The sequence below is a fragment of the Nannospalax galili genome, unplaced genomic scaffold (assembly GCF_000622305.1).
Source record: "Nannospalax galili isolate Female #2095 unplaced genomic scaffold, S.galili_v1.0 scaffold768, whole genome shotgun sequence".
Classification (NCBI taxonomy): Eukaryota; Metazoa; Chordata; class Mammalia; order Rodentia; family Spalacidae; genus Nannospalax; species Nannospalax galili.
Window position 1 is genome coordinate 5,907,432 of NW_008360317.1, and position 22,899 is coordinate 5,930,330.

Here is a 22,899-nt window from a genome sequence, read left to right on the forward strand (position 1 = left end):
AGCAACTGTTGCTATGGGGTGGGGTGTCTTCCAGTCCCGCGCCGCCGCGGCTAGCGACCCCCTTCCCCCACCCGCGTGGACTACACTTCCCATGATGCCTCGGGCGGGCTCCGTTGTGACGCACGCGGGGTTCGCCGAGGGAGGGAGCGCGGGGGCGGTGCTGCGGACGGGGGCGCTCTCCAGGGTCCGCGCTCGCACTCCTCCAGTCGCCGCCGCCATGTTGGGCTGAGGCGATGACAGGCGGCGGTCCGGACGTGTGGGGCTGAAAAGTGGAGGAGGAGGCGGAGGGGCAGAGCTCCGAGGGGGAGCAGTTCCCCCGGCTGAGAGAGGAGGAGGACCCGGCCTCTTCCGGGGCCGCGGGAGCTCGCGAGGCCGGGAGCAGAGGGCAGCGAGGCGGAGGCGGCGGGAGCCGGAGCCGGACGCGATGTGCTCCGAGCCGCGCGGCTGCGCCCAGGCGCCCACGGCCTGAGCCCCCGGCGCTCTCCCCGGCTGCGGGCGAGGCGGATGCCCTTGAGCGCGGCTGCCCCGGGCGCGGCTGTGCGGCTCCGCGGCGCGCACTGAGCCTCCCGGCTGCCTGGCCGCTCCGCCGCTGTCCGGCAGGCACTCGATGTGTAGCCACATAGTTATCTGTGCACATCCTCGCCGCGGCATTTTTCTCTGCTTAATGAGGACCTGACTCGGGAGCGCGTGTGAATCACTGCTGGGCTGGGGAAGGAGGAAGGCGATTTAACCCCCTCCCACCCCGCTCCATGTCCGTGTGTCACTCGGCTCTGTCCACCTGGCGCGGCGGGTCCTGGCGTTGCTGCTGCGGCTGACGACCGGGCGCTGCTGTCCCCACACTTCCTTCGCGTTGTCCGGCACCTCAGCCTCGGCCAGACCGGCACTTGGGCTCCCAGAGAACTTCTAGTTTTTGGAAAGCACATCACGAACCAATCAAAACTGTGAAGGTTTATTTACATAGCTGGAGGATTTCTGCTCTTGTTTGTTTTCTGCGTAAACATCTGGGTGTCTACCAAACGGCAAGATGTCCAGCAATGTCCCGGCGGATATGGTAAGTGAGCGATAAGTTCTGATAGTCTGACTTAATTGTGATTTCCAGTCTTAGTTAATCAGAACGGACGCCCGCATGGGGACGGAGGTTGCTGGGGACTGTCGAAAAGCCACCGCACTTGGAAGGTTTGGAGAAGTTGGCGCTTCTGGTGGTCCCCATTGAGGAAGCGCTGTGTTTTAACATGGGGTTTCTCTTTTGCTTGTGTTTTCGAAGTCACCTAAGGCCGTGGAGAAGTAGGGAAATGCAGCAGGAGCTGGTCCGGGAGGAAATTCCTCTTTTTGCTAGAAGGCTCTAATGCTTGTATTTTAACGCTTCGGAAAAACGTCAGTGACGGGGCTGAGCCGGGGACGGCGCCGTCCTGGAGACCTAGGCGGATGGGAAACCGGGATCTTGCTCTGTGATAGACAAGATCATCAGTACAATAGGTACACACTGATATTTTTTCAGGAACAGGGATGCACCTCTTTATGAAAAAAAAAGTCTTGCTGCGAGCTCTTCGGTATGTCCGGACGAGCAAATATGCCCACAGAAGCCGTACAGTGTTTGGGATTTTCTCAATGCTATCTAGACTGATCACCTATTAATTCTTTGTATAAATATTTCAGGGCTTCTTAGTAACAAATGTTTAGTAGTATTGACGTTTTAGTTTTTTTTGTTTTTTTTTTTCCTTAAGCCAATGAAACGTGTTTATCGAGCCTGGATCACTGAGTGTTGAGAACTTGAAACAAAAAGTGCCCTTGTTTATTGAGGCTTTTCCTTCGGTTTATAAAGGTTAAAGCTGTGCGTCTGTTGACTAACATTGTGTAGCCTTAAAGTGCTAGGGTGGGGGTTGTGGGAGTGTGAAATTACACTTTGCAGTCCTAAGGGCAGACATAATGCAATTATCAGGAAGATGAATAATCCTGTTTATTGAAAGAATTGAAGTTAATGTAATCATGCCCACTTAAATTAAGTTCACATTTGAGTGTATGTACATAAGAGAGCTGAAACTAAATTGAACTTTGCTAATGATTACATTTTAATACGTCAAATATTTCTATATCAAGAAATCTCTTTTGCATGTTTTTAAAAGAAAATAACTCAGAGGTCTTTTGACCTTGGCTTAAAGACATTTTGGGTTTGGTTTTGTTTTCCAATTAACGCGCTATTTAAATGCAAAGGAACCACAGTGTCTGTCTCTTGGGTGGCCACACCACAGTCATACTTTGCTTCCTGAGTCTGAAAACTCGTGCATTGTCCTTTTAGTTTTCCTTTCCCTCTTGATGTGCACCCGAGGGATGGCCTCCTGCCTGGTAGAGTGGCTGACATAGTTTTCTTTGCTCTGCTCTTCCAGTTGCCTGGAGAGGTCTCTAGACTGAGCTGGAAATGTTATTTCCCCTGTTTGATGAGTGATCTGTGGACTCGTTGCCTTGGGCAAAGATTGGCGCTTTGTAAAGCCTCCATTTTATATCCTTAGCACAGTAGGAGCTGTGTTCACCTGAGTGCCATGTATTGTCACAGAAGTTGTAATGAAATAGATTTGTGTTATTAAAGCAGTGCCACTACTTTCTTCAGGCCCAGTGATGAAGAAAAAGTGGGATGCTGTAGTGTAGTCACATATTGAGAGAGATGATTTGGGGAATACCGGCTCTAGGAGAGATGGGAAGCTATGTTGGGATTAGAGGACTGGAAAGTCAGGGCAAGGTTTTATTAATAGCTGCAATTATAAAATATAACTACTTATCTGGTTTAGATTGTATGTGAAGGCCTTGATTCAGTGGTGCTTTGAGATCCCTTGATTAAAGGTGATATGCAAGGGCAAAGCAGTATTATGTAATAAACATATAATGCCTGATGATGCTCTTCAGAGCATGTCCTGAGGTCCAGAGCAGGTTACATAGTACCCTGGTTTTTTAAAGTGCCTCATGTTCAACTTGTTGGAGAATAACATTTGGTTTGTGAAAACCTTTTAAGCCTCCATTTGCCATTACTTAAATTGCAGTTTTTCCTTGTCTTTATTTGATAAGTGCGTAGAATCACCAACTTTAAAAAAATACCAACTTTAAAAAAATACTACACGGTATTTTGTTGTATATTGTTGATTTAATGCTTCATATTTTTCAAACTCATACCAATAGTTAACAATTAGAGTTTCCATTCATGACTACAGTGAGAACAGTTTGTCACTTTTTGTGTTTGAAAGCTGTCTCTTCATGCCCACATTTTCCCACCAAGTAACATTACCCTTGCAGTACAACCCTAAATTGATTAGGACACATATTGTTGCAAACATCTAAACTTGCCAGTGTGAATGCATATATTTTTGTTAGGTGCAGTAAAATGTTAACCTTTCAAGTGTGGACAGCTGGTCTGTGCTCTTTAGAAACAAACATTCTGGTCCTTCACATCTTAATGGCGCTTGTTGGCTCTGGGAACATGCTGCCAGGAGATGGGCGCTCGAGCCTGTTATAACTCCTGCCATGTTTTCATTAGTGATAATTCTTTCAGAGCTATCACAATTATTAAATCAATTGATGTTTTTGGGAAGTCTTATGGCTATGATTGTGACTCACTTTATAATATTTTAACACCACCCTTTATTTTGTAAGTAGAACTCATATTTAAAATGTATTTTTAAACATGGAATGCATTTTTCTTTACTATCAAAACATTTTTTAATAATCCAAATTTAGAATAAAGTGCCTCTGTAGTGAGTGCATTTGTTGTGCTTTGTACTAATTTACAAGTTACCTTCCCAATGAACATTCTGTAGTATATGTGCAGTGTATAGATTTAGTAAACGTAAGTACGTTTACTTAAAATGCCGATTTTTTTCCTTTGCTAATAGTGATAGAGTTTCAAGCATGTTTACTAACATCTCAGTGTAGCAAACTATCTGAAAAAAACCTGAAAATATATGAACAGAATTTCATTATAATAATACATTGTATTTAAATGATTAATTTACTTATTTTTAAAAAACTGTTTCCACAGTTTCTGATCTTCTTGGGGCAGTATCCATTGTTTATATTTGTATCGTAGCTTGTTAACTACTATAGGTTTGAAGACATTTACTGTGGATGTTAGAAATAAGGACCAAGACTCAGTAATAAGATAGTTTTACTCTCTGATTGAGAAAGTTATCACAAGATGTATTCTTGTATTCATAAAAATGTTTTATACAACTTTTGGGAGACTATTTAGGACTTTAGGCTAAAATTATACTTTATGACGTCTACCACATTGAAAGCTACCTGAGAAAGGAATTGTGTGAGGAGAATGGCAGCAGGCTGCTGGTATTTAAAGTATTTCAGTTGATGAGGCAGTTTCAGATACAGCAATCTGTAGCCTGAGGACCAATGATAGAATGATAATTCAGCTTTACCAGTACATTTCATGTGCTCAATAGAATATTTTAATTGTAATATTCATTTTATCCCCTCTATTTATGGAAGAAATATTTCTGGAGCCCTCTAGTGGACAGAAAATGACTAAAATGAATTTCCTTTCAAAGTGAACTTTTATCACTTTTCTACGTTAGTACTTTTAGTTTATTACAGTTTATTATAGGCCACAGCAGACTTGCCTTGCTGTGAATAATTTTTCTTCAGTGTATTTGACATCCTTAAGTCAAACTCATGTAGACACGAGTGTCTTATATTGGTTGTATCCTCCATGGTTTCTAAGCCAGAATCAGCATTTTAAACTGTTGAGGGACTTTCTTGACTCATGAAGTGTTCCTGTCTTTGCTACTTACAGAAAAAGTAAAAGGAGGGTTACATACTCCTACTAGTAAATATGAAGTTTGTGATGTCTGTGTTTATTATCACTTTGAATATGGAAACATTGTTAATATTACAGCATGAACTCCCTTAAATTAGTGGATAAGCTATGCTGACTCTAATCAGCTTTCATAATATGGAACAGATATGCTCTGATTTTCAAATTCTTCTCTTTTGAGAGAAATTGAAGTAACTACAATTCGTGATAATCTGGACACATTGAATAGTTAAGTTATTCTAAAGTAGTGAATTTTCCCAAATCATGAAGGTTGCATTTTGAAGTAGCCCAATATAAACATTTCAAATTATTCTCGTTAAAATAGAATGTAGTGTGCATAGTTTAACTTACTTTGTTGTTTTGGAATTTTTTTAGCTTTATTTTTAACTATGTGTCTCTGAGTGTGGGTGTGTGCACATGAGTGCAGGAGCCAGAGGTGGTTTTTGTTCTTTTGAGTCAAATATTAGCTTTGTGGCCTAGGCTGGCTTCATACTAGTAATCCTCCTGCCTCAGCCTCTTTAGTGCTATGATTACTGATATGTGCTACCACCACACCTGGCTAACTTAATTCAATAGAACCACCATTTTAATGATATATTTTCCCGTTCAGTGTTTATCGCACATACTATAATTGCAAACTACATTACATAATATAGCAGTAGTAGTCCATAAGCTATAAATGTGAAGCCCTGAGCTCTTTGCTTATAAAATGAGGTGAGGCAGGTCAGTCAAGGTATGAGAATAGGAGTATTATAACTTGCTGCTTATTTATCCACTGAGAGAGAGACTCATCCTCAGAAAGTATCCGCTATTCTGAAGAAATTGCTGCTTATGGAGAGAGCATTCTGAGAGCGTGTTTAGATATTTCCAGTTTGTTGAAAAGTTTTCTTTGCAGAGAATTCGACGAAACAAAAAACAGGTTTGCAAAAAAAAGTCTGACATCAGGAAAAATAAAATTTTTCTAACATTAGGTTGTTGGCTTCTAACATAAACTTTTGCATAGTTGGTAATAGAATGGAAAAGTGTCATTTTGTGAGGTAGTATGTGTGAATTCCTGTGAACTTTCGACGCATTTATTATTGTTTCGACGAAACAAAAACAATTTTCCAAAAAAAGTCTGACATCAGGAAAAATAAAATTTTTCTAACATTAGGTTGTTGGCTTCTAACAAACTTTTGCATAGTTGGTAATAGAATGGAAAAGTGTCATTTTGTGAGCTAGTAAGTGACATATATTATGCGGATCTATGCATCTTTGTGTATTAGGTTTCTCACTTTGACTTAGGACATGTCTTAAAGCTGTTTCAAACAAAATAAAACAAAACAAAAAGAAACACTAATGCCAGGTGTGGTGGTGCACCCAGCTCTCAGGAAGAAGAGGCAGGTGGATTTCTGTGAGATGGAGGCTAGCCTGGTCCACACATACAGTGACTTCCAGGTGGGCTGAGTCTAGGGAGACACTGTCAAAATAAATTTACCTTCCTCTGATGGGAAGCCAAGATTTTTAGGAAATATGGATGCATATTAAAAAACAATGCTCTCATTTAGTAAGTTTAGTAATACTTTAGTGATTATAAAATTAAAATTAATTCATAGTTGATACTATGAATTAGTTAATAAAGTAAAACATTTTCTTTTAATTTATTATAGTTTATTTTTTATAAAATATATAGCATGACATATATGCATACGTGCTGGAGGTATGTGCACAGCTATCATAGTAGGAATGTTCAATCAAAATCAATTTAGCTGAAGGTTGGAGAGATGGCTCACCAGTTAATAAGAGCACTGGCTGCTCTTGCAGAGGACCTGGGTTCGGATCTCGGCACACAATTGGTGACTTACAACAATCTAACGCCAGTTGCAGGGGATCTGACACCCTCTTATGGCCTCCTCAGACATTGCACAACATGGATGCACTTACATACATGCCTGAAAACACTCATACACATAGAATTAAAATAAATTTTAAAAAAATCAGTTCAGCTAGGCATGGTACCATGTACCTTTAATCCCAACACTGGGGAGGAAGCGGAAGGTGGATCTTTTTTGAGTTCAAGGACAGCCTGGTCTAAATAGTGAATTCTAGACCAGCTAGAGTTATGCAAAAATCAATTTAGAAGCCACTGTAGTAAATGACTAAGTTTTCTGAGCATTTCAACTAGTGTTTGATATTTATAGTTTTTCTGTAGTTTTTTACTCTTATTGTCAGTATGCCTGCCTATCCTGTGTTTCCAGTTTCTGATTTTAATTTGCTGTGGGTGTAGAAAACAGCTTTCTAAAGTATGCCTATTAAGAATGAGCAAATGATGTCTGAGTAGGATGTTCAGGAGTATGTCTTCAGTAAAGTGCCCTGTAACATTGCTCTTTATTTCATAGAGTTGTCCTATTGATTTTAGTTGCTTAGTGTTCTGTTCATTTGGGAGCTTATTTTCTGGCTCTTTCTTAGTTGTGTTTTACAAAGATATGTAGAGTTGTTGCTTGATTTCAGTTTTTATTTTTGAGACAATGGTCTCACTTTGTTGTTTAGGCTGGCGTCAAACTCCTGTGAAAAGCTCTATCTGCTTCAGTAGCTTGGACTACAGGTGAAATGTGGGTTCTTGATAGTGAAGATCTAGGTAAATGAACTAAAAAGTAAAATTGAAGATACTTTAAACTCCTAGAGAACTAATGTTTGTTGGGTAATTTGTGTTTACCAGACATAAGCTTGACATTTTACGTTATAGCATTTCATGTAATACAGTTGGTGCACTGATGAAGAAACTGCTAATGCCCACTAGGAAAAGACCACCAGGAATGCCTGTGTGATGAAAGGCGGTAGGGTTAGTTTTTGCAGCAAAGAACATTGCTTGAGGAACCGTTCCTCTGGAGTCTCAGGGAAGGGGAGAGCTGTGCCCAGCCTGAGGATTCTAATAAAGACTAGGGGAAGTGGAGACTCCTGGATTGAGTTACCATACATGAAGTGTAGTTAATAATTGGGTCTCTCAACAGTCTCTTTAGACAGCAAGGGAAATGAAGCAGGCTGGGGAAGATGGTGGAGAAAAGTAGGACTTGCTTAGAGAAAAGGAGATTGCCAGTCATTTTGGAGTTGTCGCGAAGCCTTGGGAGAAAACTGTGCTTTTGCTTTCTGTTGGCCCCTATTTTGACAGATCTGCAGTCTGTCAACAGAGCTCATTTTTGCTTTCTCATAACCTAGGTTCAGAGGGGATGAGGAAATGTAGGAAAACGTTGAGTTAGGGTGGGAATTTGGGTCTGATGGCATAGGATGAATCTTCCTTCTGTGCCTTCTCCTTTCTCTGGCACATTTTCTTACTAGATGCTTCAGATTCCTTCCCAGACCTTATTCCAGAGCCACTGTTGATGGCTCTGAGCGGCGATGAAACCCATCCTTGTAAAAGAATTTGTAACCTTGGAGTGATTTTAGTGAAGGTTCACTACCTTACCAATTGCTGGGGAAATAGAGTCTTCCTTTTAAACTTATTGGAACATTGAGTCTTTTTATGTACACGCTTGTTCCACGATAGAATTTTCCTATATAGGCACCTCTTTGAATGTTTCATGTGCATAACAAGTGGGTGGACTTATAAAGAATTTAGTGCCTTTGGAGCATTTTGCTTTTTGTCTTCATCCTGTTACTACTTGTATATAATGCAGTCTCTGTTAACTGATTCAGACCTAGTAGCATTTTTTAATGGTCTATTTTCCATGAGCAGTTTTCCATGACTAGATCTTTTTTTTTAATGACTAGATTTTGAGAAGAAAATGGTTCTTCCTGGTAAACTGTTAAAGTTTGGCATTATATCTCGTTTATGTGTTTCATTAAGGAAGTACCCTTGTGTCTAGACAGAATGTTCTTAAATGCTTAATTTTCTTAAATACAAAATTAGTATTTTGCATTAGAAATATTCTTGTTTTTTTAGTCACATTCTAAGCATCATCCATATAAATAAGGATAGAACTACATTATAATTTTAAATGATTCTAGTAGATACAAATTATTTAGCTAATTTTATATTCATGAGCATTGTTTTAGTCCATCTTCTGTTGCTCTAAGAGAATACCATGTGCAGGACAAAGGAGAGATGGGAGGAGAATGGGAGGAATGGGGAAAGGAAAGGGGAGCTATAGAGGACTACAGAATAAGAGCCCTGCTCCCATTCTGAGCCCCATGGCCTAATCCCCTTTTAACATTCCCACCTTTCCACACTTTTGCATTAGAGATTGAATTTCATTTTTCAAAGTTGTTATTATTAGTGTATATGAGTATATTGCCTGTGTGTATGTAAGTGCACCTGTGTCATGCAGTGCCTGCAGAAGTCAGAAGAGGGTGTTGGACCCGCTGGATATTACTATTATTTTTTTAATTGTTATGTGTCTGTATATGTGCATGTGAGGGGAGGGTGCAGCACGTGCCATGGTGGAGGGAGGGGAGGAAAGGAGAAAAGAGAAGAGGAGAGAGAGAAGTTTGTGAATCAGGTTCTCTCTTTTCTGGGGATCTAACTCAGGTCTTCAGGCAAGCAGCTTTACCTGCTGAGCCATCTCACTGGCCCCTGTGGTGCTTTTAAATACTTGAAGTAGTAGATTTACTGTGTGCTATTCAGTATTGCTGTAATATTTTATTACTTTATGGCTATAAGCAGAAAAACATCAATATAATTGTATGTAATTGAGTAAGTCATAATTGAAACACTTTTGACCCTTTCATATTTATGCAAGAACTGTTTAGTTAAATTTTTTTAATTTTCAGGACTCAGTCACCAGAATTTCCATGTTATATATAATTTTATATCTATACTTACTAGTCTACATATAGTTTTGTATTTTATTTTTGTATATTGTTTATTCAATTCAATCAAGTATTTGTTGAATACCTCCCACGTGACAAGTGAAACAGCTTACACTTAAGTAGTAAGAATACAGGCATTAGCAAAATATGCAGTCTATGAGGTGGTGATAAAGTCTACAGAGAAAAGGCAGGAAAGGGGGCCGGGCCTGCTGATGTGCCTGTGTTGTGCAGTGTTAAGTGGTGTGATCAGGAAAGGTGCAGAGGACTGTGTGCAGCCCAGGGTAAGCTGCTGCTGTCTTGGGGGTGGTGTCTCCTCTCTTTCACTGTTGCTTCTGCCAGTTCTGCACATTTTTCTTGGGCTCCTGGTTTTGTCTACTGCTCTTCCATGTAATTTAGAGTGATCTCATTTTCTTCCTCATTAATTTGGGCAGCGGAGCATTTTTTAGGTGCCACATGCTAGACAGACTCTGTCAGTAGTTAGAGCCAATTGTTTTCCTCATTTCATCCTTACAACTTTCAACCAGTTCTCCAGACTTCTTCCCCCTTTATTTATGTTTCTATCTGCCTTCATCCCTTTTCCAAATTTGTGTTTTGAAAACACCTCAGTACCTGACTGTTTGGCCTAGGAACGGTTGGCCATCATTCACGGGTTAATAATCCTCCACAGGCTCTTTAGCAGGGAAGCTTTAACACTTTGGCCTTTGGGTTACCTTCCTGGGGTTTCTCTGCTGGTCTACAAATCTTACTATTTACTTTTCTTCGTTTCTTTCATCTTTGCAGTATAGTCTTCCCTGTCTGCCTAAGGACAAAATGTGCTTTGTCCTTTCTTTTGTCCCTGCATCCAAGACTTATCCTCAACTGCAGTGGTAATTCCTTGATAATGTCTTGCAAATTGATCAGGCAGCATAGTGACACACTCTGGGGACTAAAAAGTAGATAGGCATTCAGTCCTCAATTTCAGATGAGATGAGCTCACCAAGGGAAGGGGATAGCCTAAAACCACAATGCTGTGTTTGTTAACAGGGAAATTAAAACAAATCAAAGGTGGGGTTGGAGAAATGGCTCTGGGATTAAGAGCATTGGCTGCTCTTGAGGGAGATCCAGGTTCAATTCCTAGCACCCACATTGTGTCTAATAACTGTAAACTCTAGTTCCAGGGATCTGATGCCCTCTTCTGACCTCCATGGGCATTGCACAACGTGGGTGCACTACCTACCTGCAAGCAGTACACTCATAGACATTAAAATGATAATAATAATAATAAGTAAAATATTTTAAAAGGTGAGAAAAGAAACAAGTTATAGGAAAATTAAAAACAAAAACAAACAAGCAACCCCTCCCCCCAAAAAAACTGGATTATAATGAAAACCAGAGAGAAACTGGAGGAAAAAGGATAGTCATCAAAGTCAGAAGGGCTTCATTCTGCTTTGTGTAATTTGGTAAAGGCTGTATGGGTTTTAATATTTGCCAATATTTCCATCTAGTCAAGTGGTCATTTAGTGTCATTCTCATAGCTTTCTATATTGACATGCTACAGTCAGATGCCTTTTTAAAAAAAATTATATGCTTTCCATTTGTGGCTGTATTTGCCTTTTCCCAGCCCTTTCTCATTACCAAAAACCAATTTTTTTGCCATTATGTATAATCCAGACAATAGTATGTGCTTTTTACTTTGAAATTGGTCATTTTTAATCTCACACAGGTAAACTACTCTGCTATAATGGGTTGTTGGTTTAGCAGGAACTACTTACTTCATGGGTACTGTTTCTCTCTCTCTCTCTCTCTCTCTCTCTCTCTCTCTCTCTCTCTGTGTGTGTGTGTGTGTGTGTGTGTGTGTGTGTGTGTGTGTGTGTGCATAGGCCAGAGGTTTAGTGTCTTCCACAGTCACTGGCTACCATATTTTTTTAAATGTTTTATTTTTATTTTTATGTGTATGAGTATATTGCCTGCATGTGTGTAAGTGCACCCGTGTTATGCAGTGCTCATTGAGGTAAGAAGAAGGCATCAGATCCCCTGGAACTGGAGTTATGGACGGTTATTAGTCACCATGTGGGTGCTCGAATTGAACCTGGGTTCTCTGTAAGAGCAGTGAACCATCACTCCAGCCCCAGTTTACCATATTTTTGAGACAGGGTATCTCACTGAACTTGGAGCTCATGATTTGACTACGCTGGCTTGTCAATGAACTCCCGGGATCTGGCTGCTTCTGCCTCCTAGTGATACAGATCCTAGAGTTACAGACCCTTGCTGCTGTGCCCAGCTTTTATGTGGATGCTGAAGATCTGAACTCAGGCCCTCTTGTTTGCACAGCAAGCCTTTACCCACTAAGCCATCTCCTCAGCCCTGAGATGTTTATTAAATTCACTATACCAAGGAAAAGACAGTTTTTACTAAAAAAATTTGGGAGGCTTGCCTTTTGGAGATGCTATCTGACTCCCAGCTGGCATAGGAAGTAAGCAAATGGCTCTCCATTACTCGAAGACCTGACTGCTTTACTCCTTTGAGACTGAATAGCTAGCTAAGAAAAGGTAAAAATTGGGAAGGTATTTTCCTGAATCTTTATTCTGGGTTCACCTGAGGTTATATATAGTACAGAGTACAATGTAAGCTTGTTATTACGGTTTTATTTTTTAAATTTGCAAATGCAAGTCATTTCTAAAAGAAACATTTCTTTATCTGATTTTTCAGAATCAAAAGGCATGAAAGTTTTCTGAAATAATTTAGGTAGCCATACAGTGGTAGACAGAAGGGGCAGTGTGCCCTGAAATTGTAAGATTTCTTTCTTGCTTCCCAAGTGGAACTTGGATAGCTTGCATAAACATAATTACCTGAGAAGTTCACCAGTGATAACCACAGGTCAAAGGGAGGCACCTCGGGTTGTACAACAGGAACAGTGGTATCCACCTCCAGTCTGTTTGAGAGCCCAGTTATGTGTGTGGTTATATATGGTATTACTAACTTCAGCTAGAAAAGTAATTTTCCTCATTTTTACCACCCCTGCCTTAATATTTCACATTTAAAATAATATAAATTTCCTATAAATTTATAAAAATATTTATATAACAATTTAACAAAACATTAAAATAATTTAATATTACTTAAAAAATAAGCCTTAAAGTGTTGGTGAGATGGCTCAGTGGGTAAAAGCACTTGCTCTACTAGCCTAACAGCCCAAGTTTGATCCCTGGAACCCAAGGTGGAACTGACTCCCGAAAGTTGTCCTCTGACCTCTACACATGCATGGGTGGCTCATGCATGCTTACACATACATCACACACATAATAAAAAAATTAAGCTTTGGAGGGAAAGATAATCATAATTATATAATACTATGATTATACGCATGCCACACAGCCATATATGAAATACAGCTTATCTTGCTCAGTAAGATGAAAGACATTATCTCGGCATTCTGACCAGTTAGCTCCTTAAACTTGTCCTCTTTTGCTCTGTTTTAGCCAGTTTGTCTGTCTTAACTGTATGCATTTAAAACTCTATTGTTTTATTCTAATTTTTTTAACTAATTAGAAAAGCAATAGAATTGTTATAAAACAGCAAATTAAAAGAAAATACTGCTTGTAGAATTGTTTCTTAGACATGAATGCTGTTGTGTTTTGCTTCTCTACCATTCAGCCCTTTTCTGTGTGATATGTAAGTATCTATGATTAATGATTCATTTTGAAGTGTTCTAATTTGGGAAAGTCTTAAAGATACAGTTTGATAGTGTGTTTTTGCAAGCAATGTACATTCATTCATAATATGAAAGCCTTTGTTTCTGAGGTTTTTGAGAAGAAAGCAAGCTTCTTTTGAATACATATCTGTGCCACCTTTCCTTTGTTTTGTGTTGTGTTGTGTGTGTGTGTGTGTGTGTGTGTGTGTATGTGTGTGTATTTAGACAGGTGTGTAACCCAGGCTGTCCTCAAATTTGTGATCCACCTGTCTCAGCCTCTGGAGTGCTGGGATTACAAGTATGAGCCACCATGCCTGGCCATTTCTTCTTTCAAAGCCTTCTTTCCAGGAATTCTGTAGCGTTTAATATGGTTGTATCAGTGATTATAAACATTTTATAATTTTGCTATAGTAAATTCTACTAAAATCATAGTTTGATTAAAAACTCAAGATTACTTTTTTTCTATAGCTTTGAAGTTTATATTTGAGATCTGCATGAGTGCTTAATTTTTTTGACCTTATAAAAGCACTTGATTTTTAACCTCCCACCCCCCAGTAGTCCTTTCATTGTCTTGTTTCTAGAATTGAAAATACATGTATACTGTATACAAATTATAGAATACAAGATTTTTAAAAAAGTTATAGTTTAAATTTTATTTATACTTTATATTTACTTTCCACTTTCAAAAATAAATAAAGTAAAAATATAAGTCCACACATTGGCTGTGATCTCATGTAGAGTGGAGATGGGGAGCCCCATTTCAGACTGTGCTACCTGAGGTGCCTGTTGAGGAGGCGAGCCTCCTTTCCTTTTGCACCTGTGATTATTGCTGTCTCACTACTTGGGTAATTATATTTATTTATAAAATTTATACAGACACTTTACTCTTCAGAAATAACACTTGACTGCCTTCTTACAAGCCTCTTTGCCTGCCAAATGTGTCTAACCAAAGCAGCTCAGTTGGTATTGTTAATTATATCAGTGCTTTTAACTGCCGAGCCATCTCTACAGCTCAACATAAAGGACTTTTAAAAGACCAGTTGCAATCACCTGGCAACTCTTTTAAAGTAATTTTTTGTCTAATTTCCTTGAGAGCCCATGTTTATTGACAATTCTGTTTTGGAGATTTATATGCAATTAGATGAGTTACATTATGACCTTTTTTTTTTTTTTTTTTTTTTCGTCTTGTCTTTTTGAGACAGCATCTCCCTGTGGCCCTAGGTGACCTGGAACTTGCCATGTAGATCAGGCTGGCCTTGATCTCACAGACACTCAGAGAGATCTGCCTTCTAAGTGCTGGGATTAAAGGTGTACACCTCCAAACCCGGCTAGAGTATGTATCTTTTAAAAAAAGTCAGTAGACCAAAGATAAGTTTTAAGTCAGTAAACCAAAAGATAAGTTTAAAGAAAGTAAAAAAATAATTAAGCAGCTTTGTAATAAATGTAAAACAGAAAAGTTTTATTGACATACCAAATTTGGCTACCTTTGAAATAAATGGTACTCATAGGAAATGTTGGAAAGCTCCAGCAAGGAAGTCGAAACGTTCCTTTTGAAAGCACAGCTGCATGTTTGCAGATACCAGGTAGGCCTTAGTGTCTTTGTAAAGCAGCAGGAACCTGATGTCTGACCTAGAAAGTTTTAAACTTAGATTTACAAATGAACTTTGGTAAACAGGCTGCAGAAGACCTCTGGTTTCCTGAGCAATTTGAATAGTTTACCCTAGAACTGTGATTGTTACGAAATGGCTTAGTACAGCTGTCCTAGTCTGTGTACATCTTTTCTCTGTCAAAAGGTAAGCATTTCAATTTTCTCTGTGATGAACTTAGTGTAGTAAAGCAAACATATGTAATGTTAGAAGGGAGACTTTTTATATGTGATGAATTTATTTAATCAAATATATCGTCTTGCAAAACAGTTTAAAGAAATTGTAAACATTTCATAGCATTTTATTATGGGTTGTTTTGGTACGTGAGTCTTTAAACCTTCTATTACTCTCACTACAAATTAGTTGGTATGTCTTGATGGGCCAGGTGAGCAGTGTGCTAAGTGCTTTTACACATTAGTTCAGTACATTTTCCCTTCAGTTCTATAAAGTGAGTAGTAACATACTTTACAGATAAGGAAACTGAAATGTGATTTTTTTGTTGTTGTTGTTGTCGTCCTTTTTGAGACAGGCCTCTCTGTAGCCCCAGCTGGCCTGGAACTCACAGAGATCTGCCTACCTCTACCTCCCAAGTGCTGGGATTAAAAGCATGCACCACCATGCCAGGCTTAAAATAAGATTTTTAAGCAATTTGCTGTTTAACTGGTGGTGCTGAAGGAAAAGTAGAGTGGAAAATAGCTCATAAGAAAAAAAGTTTCATGTATTTCTAAGTGTTTGACACAATTTCAAATATAGGAACTGAAAGTGAAGAACTCTTGGGTTACAAGGACTATGGAGGGTGTTTTAAACCTGGGGTTCATTCTCTTACTTTTGTCTGAGGAATGCTCATCCTGATACAGCTCTTCACAGTCACTCACATACTGCTGTTACAAGAGACTTCATTAGAAAAGCTTTCCAAAAAAGTGATAAAACAGCATGTGTTGGCAATGCTGTAAGTTAAGAGACATAGTGTTAGGTTTCATCCAAACAGTGCAAATAGAGCCTTTTACATTTATCTAGAAGTTCATATTTTATCCTTGTAGTTCTCTATAGAAAAGTTTGGGGCATGGGGATGGCAAGAGATTATTGTCTTTGAGTCCCCTTTGACAGTTCTCAGATATTCCATTCTACTCCATGACATTAATGAATGTTGGCCATTAATATTGACCTTAGAGGAAGCCATTGATTCTTTAGGTGACAGGGAACATCCTTGAATTCCTTCTAAATTGTTTTTATTTTACTAATACGGTTTTCTTTTAACTTTTCCTTTTTTTACAAAAAATATGGCCTTTTTGATGGAAGAAGTTTTCAAAAATGCACACAGAAAGAAAATTGACATAATATATTACGTATTATATAATATACATTGTGATTATTTTAAAAACTCATACTTTAATTACATCATAAAATCACCAATAACCACTTAATATTATCAAGCATACACATGCAAAGCTTATAAAGACACTATTATGCTTTCTTTTAGCAACTTGAAATGAAGGCTTTGGAAAAAATGTTTGAAAATGCATTTAAATGGTTTTTGTTTTGTGAACATTGAGAAAGGGAGAAGGCTTGACAGAAGATTCTTAGAGTTCTTAGGTATTTTATTTTTATACTAAAAAATGCCCTGCTGCCTGACTATATGAACTGTTACACAGTGGCTTAGTGTTGACCATAATCACGCTTGTAACATACAGGTTATATGAAGTGAGAACCTTGAAAATATGGTAACTTTTGTAAGGTTAGAAAAAGTACATCAATGTTTAGAAATAGCTCTTGGTCAGAGAAATGTCCTTCACATGACAACTCATTAGGCTTCTGTCTTCCTTTTCTATTGGAAGGTAAGGAAGGAAGTAAACAGTATTTATACCTCTGGTCAAGTAACACAAACAATTCTTTTTCTTGGCTCTGTAAGAGGTTAGCTGCTACTTAAATAATTGATGCGAAGTGCTCTGAATTCCTGTGGTTTGAAGTCTTTTCAGATACTTTCTCTTCCTGTCTAAAAAGGATATGTGTGATAGTATCTTTTTTCCCCTCAGTCTAAATTTAGACTTCTTGATGTGAATTAGAAAGCTTGGGAGTGGTGAAGCATGGTTGTTTTCTTATTTGGGGCTGTTTAATTATCATCCATTGCTTCTGTCTTTGATGCAGTTATCATAGATGCAGAGATAAATGGTGACATAGTACAGATTCTAGGCCACAGCATTCTGTCTAGGGGCTTGAAATGAGAACCTAAAATCAAATTTCTGAATGAACCACGCTAATTTGCCAAACTGGCAGCTGTATCAATTCATAAACAAACCCCCCCACTTTTGTTAACAATTCAAACTAGAACATGTTATTTTCTATAACTCAAACTGACTGAAAAAGAATTTATAACATTCTCTGGGTCAAATCTAATTTTGGATATTTGGTGTGTAAAGAAAACATTTTTTTTTCTGTGTCTGGTTGCTGTTTACCCAGCACTCTTCTACCATCTGTCAAAACCCTGACTTGGTTTGAAATTGGAGTATGCATTGAACATATGTACAGGTTTACACACTCATGTACATGTGAATTTATATTTATTCTACTTAACAAACTTGATTTTAAAATTGGTCTTCTGCTGATAGGACTTCTAAAAATCATCTGCTTTTAGACTTGGAGTACACATTATATTTTTAAAAATAAAAACTGGAAAACAGTCTAGTAGATCTGGTGGAGTTTCTGTCTTTGGGGAATTACTGCATGTGGCCAGTAAAATTTGAGTTCTACATCTTGAATTAAGAGGATAGATGATTCCTAATTTACCTAATGCTTATCTATACAGCAGTCTCTCTTAAGTTTAGATAAGACTGGAGAAATAACAGAGGTATCCATACAGCAAAAACATTTCCCAGATTCTTATAACCAAGTTTATAAATTAAACTCCTAGAGGTTTTTCAGAGTCAATGTGAAGTGTGTATTTGCCCTTATTTTTTACATATTTGCTGGTATTTTAGACAATATTTTAAAGCTTATTATCTTAATCTATTGCATGAGATTTGCTTTACATAGTTCCAACACAGCTTCTGTGAGATTAGTTGTTGATTCCAAAAGTAAGTACCCAACCGTCCAAGATTGTATTCCATAATCTAGACAGCTTCTTAGTACCACATTGGTTTAAGAGAAAGAAGGGACTGTTAACAAAGTAACACAATAATGATAAGAAATATTAGCTAATCCTAAATGCTGTTGCATTGAATTTTCAGAATGCGCCACAGTTAAAATGCTTTCATCCATATTTCGGTCGCAGCATTTTTTCTAAGTCAAGCCTGCTGGGGCTGGAGAGATGGCTCAGCAGTTAAGTGCACTGGCTGCTCTTGTGGCTGACCCGGGTTCAGGTCCCTGCACCCACATGATGGCTAACAACATTCCTAACTCCAGGTCCAGGGAATCCAATGCCTTCTGATCTCCATGGGCATTGCACAACACGAGTGCACTTACGTACATGTAGGCATAACACTGATACATATAAAATAAAAATAACAAGTAAAATACTTTTTTTAAAAAGCCTGCTGACATGGGGGGAGAAGAAATCCAAAATAACTGTCAGGATTCCTAGCACAGCATCCTGAAAGTAAGAGGGAAATACCCTGTTTACCTGGTAAATACTGACAGTATCATTGTGTGTTAAATTATATTCATGATGTTTCCTTGTAAAAACCGATTGTTTGGTAGATATGGTACATAGCTAAAATTACCTGCATTACAAATATATAGGTTATTAGACTGTTGAGAAATTGAGATAGCTCCAGAAAGTAAAACAAAGTTAGCATGAGTTCAGTTCCTTCACTGCAGAGAGTTCCAGACATCTTCAGTGTTTTTCTCTTTGGATTATAATCTTATGATTGCTAAATCACATTATGAATGACAAAGGCAGTTGTTTCCTTGAGTATGGAAACTCATCTAGTAATTTACATATAGATTTATTTGTAGGGAATTTGGGGAACACACTGAGAGTTTTCTCAAAATATTAGTAACATTGCCCAAAACACTGTGTTATGTGGTTGTAGGCTGGGAAAATAGTACATATTTGGGGGCTAAGGTGGCCTTTAGAAGAAAAAGGAAAAATGAGGGGTTTTGTTTGTTAGTTGTGTGGTGTGCATATTCTTTGGCTTCTGGCCCTCTCAAATTTATTTCTTCAGGAAGTTAAATTTAAGGTCAGAATGCAGGGCACTTGAGTAAAATAATTGTATTGGATCCAATCATATTGGATCAACATTTCAGTTGCTACTCTGTTTGCTCAGGGTTAGGCCAAATCGTGGCATTTGGGAACTAATAAAAATATTCCCAACAGTAAATACATGTATTTACTCAACATGTATTTAATTGAAGAGGAAGAAATTGATTTTCTCTTAATAACATTTCTATGTAGAAACAGATACCTTACTAATTCATTTCTACCTGCCAATAATACAAGGTCAGTTTTCTAAAAATAATTAAACAAAACAATTCCCAAATTTTGCTAGTTTTGTTGCCTTTAATTTCATGACTAATCTGAACATTGAAATTAGATAATAAAATTTATTCTAATTTAAAAAAAAAACAAAACTGGTGGCATACTCAGGAGGCAGAGGCAGGTAGATCTCTGTGAGTTCAAGGCCAGTCTGATCTGCGTAGAGAGTTCCAGGCCAGCTGGTGCTACAGGGAGACCCTGTCTCAAAAAGACGAAAAAGAAAAAAGAAAAACCCGTATTATCCAGTTTGGGGACTTTGACTGACTGCCACCATACACAGTCAGTATATCCCAGTGGTTTAATGTGTCTTACAAATCTGTATTTCTAGACAACAGCCTACCTGCGGCCATATGTAACCAAATTCGGGTTATTCCCATTGGCACATATGATATAAGGGCATGGAACATATGTATCTTGTTCATTCTTGAATCCTGACCCTGTTGCAGTTGCTGCAAAGAGTATGTGCTTACTTACATTTGACTGATTGTTCAAACGATTAGTCTTTGTCAACTTTACCCATTGCAATATTTGGCCAGGTACCTCAAAAATAACATTATTGTTATTTTTCATTTTACAGTTGATGCATCTCTTGCTTTGTAGTAAATGATCTCTTTATGTGAAGGATATATTTTTTTTAAATTAAAATTTTTTTTTATTTTATGTGTATGTGTGTATTGCCTGCATGTAGGTAAGTACACTCATGTCATACAATGCCCACGGTGGACAGAGAGGCTATTGGATCCTCTGGGACTGGAGTTATGGGCAGTTGTTAGCTGCCATATGGGTGCTGGGATTCGAACCTGAGTCTTCTGCAAGAACAACCAGTGTTCTTAACCACTGAGCCATCTCTCCAGCCCTGTAGTTGTTTTTTAAGCAAACTATTACATTGTTACCATGAGTTTCTTGTCTAGATTGCTTGCTGTCTGATAGAACATGTTTGTTTTTCTTGATAAAATGTGAAGCCAACAGACAGACTTGGTTTTAGTTAAACACTAAAAAGTAAAATATATAACTATTTAAAAAGTTTATTTATGATATTGAGGTAAGAGGCCACAAAGCCTACAGCAAAATTACATTCATTTTACTTTAAAAACATTGTAAACTTGAACTAGAGGTAAGATTTCAGTTAGGCCCAGCTTCTCTAATAGAAATTAATTTTCTTGAGTACATTGAAGAAGTCTGACTTGCTGCTTTTGTAATTCTGAACCTTATTTCTTTAGATAATTGGAACAGTGTCACTAATAGTCATGGTGACATCTTTTTCTTCTGCAAATTTTTCTCTTATTTCAAAAGGTAGCTCTAATTTTCCCTCCAAAACATAGGGTGTCTTTTGATTGAAGATTCTTTTATTCTCATTGAAAATAATGAATTAAGCAGAATGAGTTAAAAAATAGCAATTAGAGTTACTGAAATCAACTTTTTATATTTTACCTAAATACGCTTGCCTTTGGCTTAAGTTGTTTTTCAGTGTTTCTCAGGCTCTGATTCTTACTGACAATAATTCCTTTCTTTGTTTTAAAAAAAGAAGTCACTACTCTCTCTTTATTGTTTGTCTTCTTGTTCCCCAAATGTGCCGCCCATTTTCCTCTTCTAACTTGCCTTCATAGTTTCTGGTTCTGCTGCCTGGAATATGGTACCACAGCTTTGCATTTCTGCCTTCCACTTTTGAGCTTATTGCAAGTGTAATCTCTGAGAGGCCTTGAGCAAAGGCTTTGCTCAAGTTCCTCCCTAGCTTCCCTCCTGGAGGCCCGTGGTTTCAGTGAGGGCATTGCTGCACAGTTGCCTTCCTCACCATACCACAATGCTGTGAGCACCATGCTGGCAAGCCTCGCCAAGCTTCTCATTCAGCAAGTGTTCCCAGTGTGTCCATGGTAGGTGCTCCAGAGAAGGACTTTTTTTTTTTTTTTTTTTTTTTTTTTCCCCTGAATGAATGATTAATATCACGGGGAAGTACTGGTATTATTTTGAAGAAAAAAAAGGTAATTTAATACTATGTTGAACACTATCATACTGTGCTTAAAATGCTTTTTTTTTTTTTTTCCAGTGCTGCAAATTGAACACATGGTAGGCAAGTGTTCTACACTGAACTGTGTCCCAAGGCCTAAGGAAATCCATTTTTTTTTTCCCAGTTAACTTTCTGATAGAAAAATGTACTCTCCTAACTTGCAGTTATACATCTAGAGACAACAGGGAAGATTATTGGTGCCACAGCCTCCTTAATAGAAGGGTGACAATGATAACTCACTACTTTACAGTTTTACAAAAAAGTTTTGGAATTTACAAAATACTCTCCCATATGTTATGTGATTTGAGCTTCAGAATAGTCTATTGAAGAGAGTAGATACCTCATCTATAAAATGAGCAGGTAAGAGCAGTGTTGGTGTCCAGTGAATTAATACTCATGCACATATTTTGTAAACTCTACAGTATGAAATAGTACAGTTGAATAGCTCCTATCCAAAGTACCTGAGACCGGAAGTGTTTGGTTTGGTTTTTTTGTTTTGTTTTTTTTTTTAATTAAGATTTTAGAATATTTTCAGAAATGTAATGAGACTTCTTGGGGATGGGACTCAAGTCTTAACATGAAATTATTTTATGTTTCATATACACCTCTCACACAGAGCTGCCTTAAGATAATTTTGCACAGCATTTTACTGTGTCTGCGTCCTGCCTGAGACCTGTCATGTGAAGTCAGGCATGACTTTCCCACTTATGTTGGTATTGAAGAAAAGATTCCAGTTTGGTAGTAATTTGGATTTTAGATTTTTGAATGAGGAATACTCAACTTTAGTAGCAGTAGTCCAACAGAGAAACGTAACTCAGAAAAAATAAGTTGGTTTATCTGAGATGTTATTGCTGCCAAATTACTATTTGATAACCAATTCCAGGCTGTATAGTAAAATGCCAAAAACAAGGCTTACTTAGAATAGTAACATATTGCATTGTCTTCATAAGTTGTGTGTGCCTGTACCTGTATCTGTGTGCTTGTATCTGGATAGGTATTCCCCCACTTTTTTAGTGTGTACCTTCTTAGAAATTATGTAATAAATTGGACGTTACTTTCTTATAATATATTTGGAGTTGCATCGTAAGTTAAGGACCTGGCATTAAGTAAATAAGAATACAGCCAGCAGTGTTTTCTAAAGGCAAATCTGTAGTAACTAAAATTCTGTAATTAAAAAGTAAAATCACAATTTAAGCTTGTTAAATATATATATTTACTGTATGCATTGACAGAACAAATAATAATACAGTTGGACCTTTTTCACAAATTTGATGCAAAATTAACTTTGCCTTATATTACATGTTTAACTGATTCTTTTCCATCTTAAAAATCATAAGGGGGCTGGGCATGGTGACTTACACCTTTAATCACAGCATTCAGGAGAGAGAGACAGGCAGACCTCTCTGAGTTCAAGCCCTACATGGTCAAAATAGCAAGTTTCAGGCCAGCTACTAAAGTTGAGTATTCCTCATTCAAAAATCTAAAATCCAAATTACTACCAAACTGGAATTT

General features: G+C 38.0%; 1 protein-coding gene across 1 annotated transcript in view; it reads left to right on the forward strand.

The window, feature by feature from the left end:
• The first annotated feature begins 230 nt into the window (after positions 1 to 230).
• Ubl3 (ubiquitin like 3) overlaps positions 231 to 22,899 on the forward strand; it is a 61,180-nt gene continuing 38,511 nt past the window's right edge. Inside the window, exon 1 of the mRNA XM_008825047.3 lies at positions 231 to 1,051. Within this exon, the coding sequence (XP_008823269.1) occupies positions 1,025 to 1,051 (27 nt within the window). The 5' untranslated portion in view covers positions 231 to 1,024. The remainder of the gene's footprint in view (positions 1,052 to 22,899) is intronic.